Source organism: Astatotilapia calliptera, chromosome 23 (assembly GCF_964374335.1).
Source record: "Astatotilapia calliptera chromosome 23, fAstCal68.1, whole genome shotgun sequence".
NCBI classification, from domain to species: domain Eukaryota; kingdom Metazoa; phylum Chordata; class Actinopteri; order Cichliformes; family Cichlidae; genus Astatotilapia; species Astatotilapia calliptera.
Window position 1 is genome coordinate 26,228,694 of NC_137443.1, and position 12,878 is coordinate 26,241,571.

The 12,878-nt window shown below is 40.4% G+C and overlaps 1 protein-coding gene across 1 annotated transcript; it reads left to right on the forward strand.

Moving 5' to 3' along the window:
• The first annotated feature begins 895 nt into the window (after positions 1-895).
• On the forward strand, positions 896-5,540 carry LOC113016854 (ADP-ribosylation factor-like protein 4C). Its single transcript, XM_026160010.2, has one exon. It carries the CDS (start codon positions 1,391-1,393, stop codon positions 1,973-1,975), a length of 585 nt encoding a protein of 194 aa, XP_026015795.1. The 5' UTR covers positions 896-1,390; the 3' UTR covers positions 1,976-5,540.
• Positions 5,541-12,878: the final 7,338 nt, after the last annotated feature.

Consider the following 12,878-nt stretch of genomic DNA (forward strand, 5'->3'; position numbering starts at 1 on the left):
ACAGCTGGCTGAACATATTACATTCAGTCATTGTCACAGATGCTAATCTGAAATTGCTGCTGAGCCGGCATCTGGTCAGCGTCACTGTTTTATTAGATGGTTAGCACTGACATCACCTCTCCATCATCGACGCAGCTTTCCTTGCTAATGTACTAAAGAAGTTGGTCATCTACATCTGGCAGGAGACTAAAGGTGATCATACCAAATATTGACTTTCAAACATGTTAGAATTGCCTAGTATGCTGTGTTTCCATGTTTGCACATTTTTCAATAAGTTGCTCCACCTATTTTCCGTTTTCCTAGAAACATATAAAGAAATGAGTTGAACACCTGTTTGGAACCACTGCTGAAACGCACAGTGAAGATGAATCCTGCTCCATGTGAGTGTTGCTTTTGGTTGAAACTAATTACTGACTGCTTGGAATAACTTTTAGCTGCTTCTCTGTGAGTCCGTCTGTTGGGGCCAGCTGGTGCTTCATTCTACATGTTTCCAAATTTAAGGGCCATGTTTCATGACTTCAAGCTGTGCTGGGTAATATTTGGTCGATATTGACTCACTCTCCATCCTTTCCATCTAATCCCAGGCTTTATTTGCCTTCTTCTTTCTTTTGTTTTATGGCGCCAGAGGCAGTCACTTAAATTACTGACTGCAGGCTGGGGGAAACCATTTTTGATATGTATTTATATTTATATATACTATCTTACAATTAGTGTATCTTTATATCTGCACTCATAAAGTCACAGCTGCTTGTAGTTGCGCATTTTTACCAGCAGGTGTCAGAGTCTCACAGCTGAGGACGCCTCCCTGCGCAGAGGAAAGGCGACTGAACACCTTTCATATTAAGATCCTTTATCCACCCCGCTGGCAGGTTTGCTCTCACGAATGTGAAAGGCTTTTATTTTTTAAAGCCCTTTCGCGTAACCGGAAGCCAGATTTTATTGTGTTTTTCCCGTCTGACTTGACGCGTCTCTCCATGGCAGCGTTCAGTGGCTGATCCACGCGTCACGCTTCATCGCTTCGTGCTTGTGTTGTGTGCCACTACATGAAGGCAGCTGCTCGGAGACAAGCGGCCAGATGCGGAGACGAGTGTGGTGCGCGAGAGTGCATGCAGCCGCTGTACGTGCTGTGATTTGACAATTTGTGGAGGGCAGATGCAGTTGGAGTGAGTCCAGGGATGCTGCGGCGTTTCTTGCTGCCGGAGTGCCGCCGCGCAACGAGGGGCTGTGCCCCCAACTTCTGCTGAGAGAGGAGAAGCCGTTTTAATTTTTACGCGTTTTAATAACCCACGATGGATCACTCCCGGGACCTTTAAGCGTCCCCTGCGGTGATCTCGCTCGCTGCTGTGGGGCTGTGGGAGTGCACGCTGTCTCTCCTCCCCAGCCTGCAGACATGGGGAATAGTTTCTCCAATCTGGCTGCCTTCCAGTCCCTGCACATAGTCATGCTCGGCTTGGACTCTGCGGGCAAAACCACCGTTCTCTACCGGCTCAAATTCAACGAGTTCGTCAACACGGTGCCCACCATCGGCTTCAACACGGAGAGGATTCGGCTGGGAGGCGCGGGGGCCTCAAGGGGCATCAGCTGTCACTTTTGGGACGTCGGGGGCCAGGAGAAGCTGCGGCCCCTGTGGAAGCCTTACAGCCGCTGCACGGACGGCATCGTGTACGTGGTAGACTCTGTGGACACCGAGAGGCTGGAGGAGGCTCGCACCGAGCTGCACAAGATCACCCGGTTCGCCGAGAACCAGGGGACCCCGCTGCTGGTCATCGCCAACAAGCAGGACCTGCCCCGGGCTCTGGACGTCGGGGAGATCGAGAGGCAGCTCGCTCTGGCGGAGCTGAGCCCCTCAACACCGTACCACGTCCAGCCGGCCTGCGCCATCATCGGAGAGGGACTGGACGAGGGCATGGACAAGCTGTACGAGATGATCGTGAAGAGGAGGAAGTCACTGAAGCAGAAGAAAAAGAAGCAGTGATGCCAGGCTTTGGCTGGATGATGGCTAATAAACTATGACGTATCCCATCTATAGAAACAGAATGGATTAAACAAAAAAAAGAAAGAAGAAAAAACACCACAGAAATACTGCAAGTCTCCATATAGGAGGAAAATATACTCATAGAGATGCAAAATGAGCTGAAAATGCATATCATATAAACTCATTAGCATCCATACTTTCCTGTAGGAATGCGTATTTGCAGATGAAATCTATATAGTATATTCATGAATAGCATAAATTCTAAAAAAAAAAAAAGTCATATTAAAGTCAGATTCATGGGAAGAATATTGATTGTTTACCTTGGTAGATGACTGTTTTAATGTTCTTCACAGGCAGTTGTGTCTGTGCACACTGTGGCTCTCGCTGCACTCTCCCTGATGGAGGAGTATTAATAGGACTGTTTCATTGGGGATGTGTGTATTGTAGCGGAGATGTTTTATAAAGTGTATTGATCCACTGGCAGAGCTCCCTGTTGCTGTGCTGTGCACAGATGTGAGAAGGCAGCTGTAAATGTGATTAGGGATGCACTCATGCACAGATCAGTGTTTAGAGCTGCGAGGTGGTGTTACACCAAAGATGATTCCCAAGAGATGACACAGAAACTCTGCTTTGGTGGGGTTTTTTGTTGTTGTTGTTTTTTACAGCCTTCCCTGCCAAACTGAGATATATATATACCTGGTATGACTGGCTTAGGAGTAAAAAAATTAAATAAACTATGTTATATAGAATGCATTTGAGCTAGGGCTGCTCAATTATGGCAAAAATGATAATCACGATTATTTTCACTGAAATTGAGATCTCGATTATTTGACGATATTTATTTAACAATAACAATGTATTGAATAATGACTTTAAAGATTGTCAAAAAATAATATAAAATAGTGTGCAAATACTGATAACAGTGCAAATGTTTGCAATATAAAAAATAAATGAAAAATGTAAACATCTATGTTCAGTGAACTTTGCAGTGTTGCTCTGTGGTGCAGCTACGACACCGTAGCAAAGTTTACACAATATGTCTAATTGATCCACGTAATGTTTCCACACCACTGAAGTGTTTTTTTTACCTCTCTTTTCAACCAACGGCAGTCACTCTCCTCTCCAAATAACTTCTGCTTAGCTTTCCGAGCTTCCCTCGGGTCCTCTTAATCAACGGTCCCCAACCCCCGGGCCTCGGACCGGTACCGGTCCGTGAGTCGTTTGGTACCGGGCCGCGAGAGTTGAGGCTCAGGTGTGAAATGTATAGTTTTCAGGGTTTTTATCGGTTTTCAGCGTTATTTTGTTATCGTTTTGAATAAATTTCTTTTTTTTCGGTACCGGTACTAGTTTTATTTTGTTGTATTTATCCACGACACCTTAAAGGCCGGTCCATGAAAATATTGTCGGGCATAAACTGATCCGTGGCGCAAAAAAGGTTGGGGACCGCTGCTCTTAATTGTTGTGACACGTGTTCGAAATGCAGAGAGGTGCGCTCGATTTGCCACACGGAGCAGCGTGAGAGTAAAGCACAAGGGAGGGGCTAATAATCAGCTCAGTCATTTTTAATGATCGTTGAAAGCCCAGATCGTGATTCGATTAATTGAGCAGCCCTAATTTGAGCTATCTGAAATCAGTTCTTCCTCATCCCTCATCTTGCTCATTTTCTGTGTCTTCCTCAGTGGAACCACCTTTGATTATCCCTCCTCTGGAAGTCAAATTGAAGGCCTTCTGCTCTGTGACAAGCTGATTTGATCTGTTTTGGAGAATTTTACAAATGCTGCATCTTTTTTTCCCCCCTATTTTTAACAGTTCAACTTTTTTCAGCTATATATGCAACTGTTTTATGTATTTAATGCAATATTGCCGCAAGAATAATACGGCTTGATGGTACAAGAGTTGCACATGGACACTGTGGGTCCATTTAAGCCATTACATGTAATGTTGGCTATAGTTCAAGATTAATTTTACCTAATAAAAACTGGACATTGCAGATTAATATAACTCTTGTTAGTGTTGGCTGATAAATACAGCAAACACTGATTATATTATTTGTGCATCCATCTACTCTTACTTTTCACACAAAATTCTCTCTTAAATTCTCAAACTTAAATTTAGTTATAGCTAATAATGCTGAATGGAAGGGAAATCACACAACCAATTAATCAAACTACCATCAGAAATCTTACACCAAAACATGACATAGTCATCAGCATATAGAGTCATTTTTAGCTCCTTTAGTTGCTCTAAAGCAAACCAGCTGCCCCTCAGAGTGCTTGAGAAGTGTTATGAGTGCATCCCAGACTGATTCAACCTCCTGGCAGTGAAAGGACACGTGTTCAGAACCTGTTTTCATCTCCAAGGTGCCAAAAATCTACATCTTGTCAAAGCTGCTGGTATTTTGGAGATGCCACAATTTGGCATTGATATCACAGGAATGGATATTTTTAGTCAGCTGTTTGGAAAAAACAGCAAATACAATTTTTGTTCCTCAAGCGCAGAATGTTTTAAAAGTCCCAATGTTGTTGTTTTAAATAACAGCGATACTAATAACAGCCATACAAAGTCATAATTTTAACTCAAATATAATAACTCAAAACTAAAACTTAAATAACTCAAAACTGTGGAAATAACTTGACATTTTGAGGTAACTCAGCTCTGCTGATCTGGAATTGTTTTCCCCCGTAGTCAAACAGTCCTAATTGAGATGTGATATTTCATCCCAAATCAATATTATTTTTAGTCACCAAATGCCATGTAAAATAAAAAAAACAAAAAAAAAAAACAGGAAATGATAAAAAGCCAAACTAACCAAAAAACCACAAAGTTTGATAAACCTCTGTTGAACAGCACTGTTGGCTTTTGCAGAGGACAACCTGTGTGATGCTAGCAGCTTTGTCAAAATTCCCTGGGGTGACAATGGGTGGACAGTCGAGAAGCCGAGTGTCTTCCTGTCACAGTGAAGAAGTGAAACAAACCAACAGGCTGGAACCTGTTCAGCTGCTCATAAAATATTTTACAGAGTGAGAAATAACCATAAAGCTTAACATCAACATAATGTTTCACATACCTGAAAGCCAACTTGCTGAGGAGCCCATAAAAAGTCACTGACATTAGCATTTGGTCTTAAATGACAAGACTGTTGAATGTCTTGTACAGACTGTTCTCTGATGCCACATTCACGATGAAAGACAAGAAGAGATGAAGCAGCATTATTGTGCTGCAGCTTGATGTCTACAAAGTAAACAAACTGTCGAACCTTAGTCACACTGTAGAGGTGACTGTGTTGTCATACCTGTAGCTCAAGTGGGAAGACATGAATGTTAACTTTTTTTTTTTCTTTCTTTCTTTCTTTTTCTTTACAGTCAGGATTTCTGATGTGAACGTGGCATCTTTCTGCTAAGTCGAGCTGTGTCCAACATTGCATGACAGCCACTACTTCAGACAATGTAAATGATACAGTACTATAGCGTTACAGCCACGATACAGCAAGACCAAACTATGTATTACAAGCCAAAACAGGAAAAAAGGAAAAAGTATTTTTGGGATTAAACTCTTTGTAATTCAACTTGTGTGTTGTTTGACTTGTGTTTGGTTTCCAAAGTTTTAATCAGGGTGGGAAAATCCCAGCAGCTCCCAGCTAAAAAATATAATTTAAAGGCTGTATATCTGCAGTAAAACTTCATGGCCTTTGCACGTTTCACTGCTGTTGTGCTTCCTGATTTAAACTCAGATTTAGGTAGTTGCTCTCTTTTTGAGCAGCCTGATATTGTTTCGAGGTTTTTACCTTTTTACTACTAACAATGCTAATGGTGTGTAAATTTAAAAATATAAATAAACTATAAAGTCAACAAAAACAACACTCATTGGCCACTTCAGTAGGTAAACTTGCATGTATTTAGCAACTGCTGATCTACTGTGATTTCCCCACACAATCGCCTAAAGAATTTACACAGAATGGTCCAAAACAGAGAGAAAAAGTCCAGTGAACAGTAGTTCTCTGGGTGTAAATGTGCTGTTGATTTCAGAGGTCAGGGGAGAATGGCCAGGGTGCTTTGAGCTGTTAGGAGGGCAACAGTAACTAAAATAAACACTTGTTACAATCAAGGTTTGCAGGAGAGCATCTCAACAGCAGTAAAAGTGCACACTGCCACTGCTGTCAGCTAAGAACAGAAAACTGATGCTACAATTCACCAAAACTGGACAAGATTGTAAAAACATTGTTTGGTCTGATGAGTCTCGATTTCTGCTGCAGCATTCAGATGGCAGGCTCAGAATTTGGTGTAAACAACATGAAAACATGATGGTGTAATGGACTGAGAGATATTTTCTTTGCCATAATTTGGCCTCCTCAGTATCAGTATATTTAAAAATTCTTTCCTGTCATTAGACAGTCATAAGAATGCAGTGACGTGGACAGTTCCAGGTGTCCCAGGAGCTTCAGTGCTAGTTTATCCAGGATCAAAGGCAGAACTGAAGTCAACACCAACAATTCAACAGCTTTAAACACCACAGCCTGAGTATTGTTGCTGACCACAACCATCCCTTTATGACCACAGTGTGCCATCTTCTGTGGCTGCGTCCAGCAGGATAACACACCGTGTCACAAAGCTCAGATCATCTCACTCTGGTTTCTTGAGCTTGACAGTGAGTTCTTTGCACTCAAATGGCATCCACAGTCACCAGATCAGCAAGTGTGATGCTGTCATGCCAATATGGACCAAACTCTTAAAGGAATCTATGCCATGAAGAATTAAACAGTTCTGGGGACAAAAGCAGGTCCAACTCAGTATTGGCAAGGTGTACCTAATGAAATAGTTGGTGAATATATGCTGTTCTGCTACACAGTAGCAACAGTATATATAATCTGTTTTATTGTAGTACATGCTGCTATGGCATGCAACTCAACAAAAATGAATTGGTCTATCGATTAAAGTGCCATATTGTTAATTGAAAAGACTGAGGCCATGTGCTTAGAGGTTGTTGCACCAATTAATTTACACTATATGAATATTGTTAATAGCTGAAGGTTTGCCAAGTCAGCTGGATTACCCCACTCTATAATTAAGGCCAATAAACTCTCTCATACACTGAGAAATAAATTGTTACCTTAAGCTGCCATGTTTAAAAAACAAAATATTGTGTACTGTATGGGTTTTGCTTCCTCCATTTAACTTGTGGCATTTTATGTTTAGGGATTATGAATAGGAAGCTCTGAAAGCAGGCTGAAATGCCATGTCCAAGGATAGAGCACAATCAAAGTGCTTGTTTTCCTTCTTTTTGTTGATTCGCTTTCTGTCTAGTGCCAAATATACCTTCCTCCAGTCATCGTGTTTACAGCCAAATGGCTTCCCGTCTTATTATTATGGTTTGTGTCACTCATGTAACTCAGTGTAATTGCAACACACACACTGTGCTCCTGAAATGAGACGGTTGTTATCTCTCGACTTTGGTTAAACTGTCTGGAGGAAGAAGAATGTATTCAGTGGTTTATCTGAGTATCAGACATGCTGTATCTGAGCTAAGAGGAGAACTGGGAGGCAAAAGGTCACTGTTTCAAGTCGCAGGCAGGCATGGGAATCCAGTGCCCGTATACGCAAACAGATATTTTAAGCTTTGATTGGATCTCTGAGGATTTAAAAACAAGCCTATAACAACACATGTGAGTAATGGATGATGATGCATTTTATTCTCATGGAGCTCGTGGAGCTTCTCTTAATGAAGAAGTTAACAGAAGTTCTCTTACTGCTAAAAGAACTACACAAATAGGACAACTAGTTTGCACATTTAGTCCTCCTTGCTAAAAACAGTTAAAAAAAAAACTGTAGTTCTTAATATTTCTGTTTAAATGATTGTCCTCAAGTGTCCATAGTAATTATAACAGGAGAAAAGGTGAAAAGGACAGTTAAGAGCTCCAAAATCAGCACAGGGAGGAGGTTGGGGTTGATGTGTGGGTCAGCATCGGACATTGCTTTTTACTGTGCAGTGTCCCTCTGTTTCTCAGTCGGATCAACTAACAACTAACTTTCAAACTTTATGATAAAATACAGCGCTGCGCGAAAGGCTTAATCCAGTCCTCATTTATTCATGTTTTACTAGTGCAAACACAGCATGCAGTATATAAGGAGAAAAAGAGTTTGTAAAATTCTAATGAGCCTTAAAGTCAGTGTTTGGAATGGCCATATTTATTCCCCTCTACTCATTCATTGCTTTTTCTACTTCACAAATCTCCCTCTTCTATGCTCAGTCAAATAGGATTCTGTCATGTCTCCGTTCAAACTGTTGACAGAGCAAAGAGGTTCCAGCCCGGTTTGTATTTATCTGTCTTGTTTTCCTGCTTCCTTTTCTGCATGTTGCTGTTGGTGGGCCATCAAGGGGATTTCATGTTTTATCTGTGCATGCTGATAATCCTCCACACTTCCACCCTCGCCGTCCAAAATGGATGGCCGTCACATTTTTGCTTTGCATGCGAAAGCTTTGAACGCCAACGTTAACATGCTTAAAAATGGTGCTGAATGTGCACGGGTGGGATTATTTTATGTATTTAAAGCATTGCCAATGTTGTGTTGTCAGATTTTTGTTGACAGTTCAAACCGTTTGTCTAAACATGCGCTTGAATTACAGCATGTAGTTGAGTTACTGCAAATCACCAAGGATTAGAGTTCTTAAAACAACAACAACAACAACAAACAATTATATGGGAAAAAGCTATACAAATACAGGGCTGTAAAGGCCATATCAAGCACTCCCAATTAAATTATAAATTTTTTTAATTTTCAGTTTAAAATTGAAGCAGCTTTGCAGAAACAATTTATATAGCTGCCTGTTTATATCAATATTAAATGTTTACATAGAAAGCATTGGTTTGTAAACTCTATTAAATCCTTGACTTGAGCATTATAGCCATGGTTGGCCACTGGTTGTTGGGGAAAAATGTGTATTCACCAATCGGTTGGCGAGTGGTTGCTGGAGTTTTCTGACTGTTCCCAAAAAAGTGCATTACAAAAACCTACTTGCAATTGTTTTGATATCTAAGGGATTACCTCAGTTGAACACATTTTGCATGAAAGACACTTACGTGTCTGTAAAGACTTGCCAACTAACTGCTGAGCGGCAATGAAACTCAAGAGAGTGCAACACAAACCAGAAACGGAAAACTTTGACTTTTAAAGTTAAACTTACGCCTTACTAACAAACATATTTATACAAGTACAACCTTTACTTTGAAGGTGAACGGTGTTCCTTTTAAGCTTGTATCGAATATTTTAGTTTCACTGCAGCTTGGTGACCAGTCGGTGAGCATTTGCAAATAGACTGATACAAACAATGGGCCACTGCAGAAACATGCTAGCAACCAAACAATCACAAGAAAGTTATCACTTTTTGCAACCAATTGCACCCAGCAAATTTCACCAACCTCCAACTACCACTTACAAGTGGTCGGAGAATATGTAACAGCTGGACTCTGTGGATATGAATATGGATGCAGTAATGAATGAGACTGCAAGGTGGTGCAAGTGTGTACTTCTCTGGCTCTATTTTGTAAAAAGTTGGTGCAGGCTGTTATCTACACCTTACTGTCATGTGTGAAAAGTTAATATAGTGCAATGAAGAACTGGTACCATAAAGTCTTTGTTAAGTTCTGCCAAATAAATGTGCTATGTGTCTCTCTAAGCTAATCTGGTAATCACTAGTGCTAATAGCTAACATTGCTAGCTTCTCCACCCTCACCAGCTCATGTTACAAATGCATATTTCTACCTCATGTATGGTGTTTACCAGGGGTTCACTGATTGGTCTGTATGTTTGTGTGACTAAGGCCACAGCAAGTTAATAAGTAAATAATATACAAATAAAATACTAGGATTTTTTTCAGCAAATATGCAGCACAAACCTCTTGGACGGTATCACACAGCAAACCAGTTACAGTCAACCGTTCAGTGATTCAGATTCTGAAGCCTAGCAGAGACAGCTCTGTCAATCAAAGCACCTTAATAATGCATAACTTTATAAGAAGTTCACCTCCTCTTCGTGTATTATGAGAAATATGAAGTAGTTAACTGTAGAGACTTGAAGCAGGCTGTAAACATGTTTATTTCTGTTGTACAGCTGGACATGTTAACATGGAAGTCTATGGGGACTGATTCGATTTAGGAGCCAGACTAGTGGGCACATGAGTGACTGCAGCTTTTTGGCTTCATTTTTCAACTGTGTTGGTTTCACACTGAATCAGCCACAGCTGGTATTTTCAATTACAACCTTTGACTGCTACTGAAATGTCTCCTGCTGTAAAATGAAACACCCATAGTTTGTCTCCAAGGGCTTAGAGCCAATTTGTGTTTTCTGCATAAACACTGCAGGTCATCAAACAATTTCAAAACTTCAAAAATAGGATTAAAAGAATTCTTTAATTAATCAGTGTGGGGAAGTTTTCTCAATATGTCTTTAAATCTTCCTTCACTGGTGTCCAATCTGCCACAGACAGAATCAGTTGTTGTGTGATTTATTGTTGAATGTTGTTAGGGTTAGCTGCTGTTGAGACAACACAGGCTTAGAGGTTTTACTTGTTCTGATGATCAAGTAGAAAGCTGTTGAAACACTAAAGCTGACTTTAGTCTGGCCTTTTAGTCCTCTTTCTCCTCTGAGCTGCAGGTCTGCGACTTCAGGCCTTGATCTTTTTCGGTCTTTTGAGTCCATTGGTTGTAAAATCTTCTTGCTCAGCCAAAGATGTCAAATCTGTCTTCATCAGTTTTTCTGATCAAATCTCAGGCATAAACCAGATCTATCCTTTTAACATAAATATCCATAGATGGTATAGAATACATGAACTGCACATATATGTATCAGCGGACAGAAGGAAACATTATCTGCTTTGTGGCAAAGTATCAGAGGACATATGGAGCATTCTTTGATAAAGTTTCCACTTTACCTTAGGTGACTGAAATTGTAGCACTATATTCATTTGTTACTCAGCATTAATGGTGCGTGCCATTTGAAGTGGAAAATACGAAGTCCTGATTTCCAAAACTATGACCAGATTCTATCGATGAACATACTGCAGCTGTCTTTTTTTTAACCAAAAAAATAAATAAATTTACATTCAGCAATATTTACAGCAACTACCACTGGAATGCACTTAACTAACTCCCAGTTCAGTAGTAACTGCCAAGGCAAAAGGAAAGCTAGTAATGATATCCGATATCTAGTATCTGTGTTAGTGCATTGCAGTGTTACGATTCAGGGATGCAGCTTGCATTGGGTCATCAATTAGTGCTCTTCCCACCGTTTCAAATATAGTCATTTCTGGCTCCAAAAATCTACTTAACGGCATCCAATTTGCTAAAGCTGAGGCTTCTAAATGTGGCTTTGCCCAATTTTATATACAATACATTTGTGCTGTTCCTAATTTGGTCTCTTAGCCTTTAGTTTTATCTCCCATCTGAATACACCTGCAGCCATAGGACTGAAGACACCTAAATTCAAGGATTAGAAAGTGTGGGCCAATACTTTTGTCCATTAAGTGTGCGCTGTATCTCAGTCTGATATGAAAATCATACAGCACACACTGTGCATAAGGCTTCTTGAAGGACATTTAAAGCTCTTCTTGGATGTTTCTGCCTTTTGTTCTGTTCTCTGTCCACATGATCCCACACTGCTTCAATAATGTTGAGGTCCGGGCTCTGGGGAGGCCGATCCATGACTGATAGTGCTCCACTGTGTGTTTTTCTATCCGGGTATGATTTTATTACATATTGTTCAAGACCACTTTAAAAACATACGAAAATCTGTTGCTCCTTGGAAACAAAATATAAAGAGATGAGAGGTACCTTAGGACTTTTGTGCAAAAATCGTAAGCTTAGTTTATTAAAGCCCATGTTCTGCTTGCTTCACTTTGCTCGCTTAAATGTGGTCTTAAAAATATTTTCGGGCATGTTTTCTTTCTTTCAATGTAGTTTGCCATCACCAGTGTGTGAATGTGTGTGTGAATGGGTGGATGACTGGATGTGTAAAGTGCTTTGGGGTCCTTAGGGACTAGAAAAGCACTATACAAATACAGGCCATTTACCATTTACCATTCTTTTAACTTTTGCACAGATGCTAGCTGAGCTAAGCTATGAAGAACAACTACTTTTTTTCTGTAATTCACAATCTCATCATCCTGAAACATCCTTTTGAATGGTCTTTTTTTTTCATGTTGAATCAAAAACCATTTCACAGTTTCTACATCTGAAGTGGAGAAAAATGCATCATTTATTAGCAAACATTAGTTGAAAAAAAATATGTGAATTGTATATAAATACAAATAAAATCTTGACCCTGACTACAAAAAAAAAAAACATTATTATTATTATTATGATGATGATGATGATCATGATCATCATCATCATCATCATCAAAGTGCCACAAATCTAGGCTCTAACTTAGGGCTCCATAAAAACCTTAAAGAAACCCAGTCATCATGTTCTGCACCTCAACATTGTCCCAAATTACGGAAGAATGCAGGAGGAATTTCCACCATTCATCACATCTGGTTCTCTCTCGGCACATCATAATTTCTATCCTTTTGTTCAAAATGGATCAATAGCACACTGGAGATGAGCTCTTGCTATTAAAATGCAAATTCCGCCTATGCGCTGCTGTTGCAGCCGGTTCTCAATCATCCCTCATTCACCGTGTTTGGGTTTTTGTGAAGCCATGAGGCGGTTCAAGAGGAGGCTAATCCGGCAGCGTTTCCACCTGCACAGCACCAAGCCAGGTGAAACAAGAGTCACTGCTTACGTCACGACTGAGCCTTTATTTGCAACAAGGCTCATTATCATTTTAATTACAGGCTTGGAGTCTGAGAAAGAGAGAGAGTAAGAGAGCCATCAGCAAGTCATTTAATATCAAATTAAGTAGTGAAATGC

What these genes read in the sequence shown, in the direction of transcription:
- LOC113016854 (XM_026160010.2), top strand. Translation starts at nt 1,391, where the DNA reads ATGGGGAATAGTTTCTCCAATCTGGCTGCCTTCCAGTCCCTGCACATA.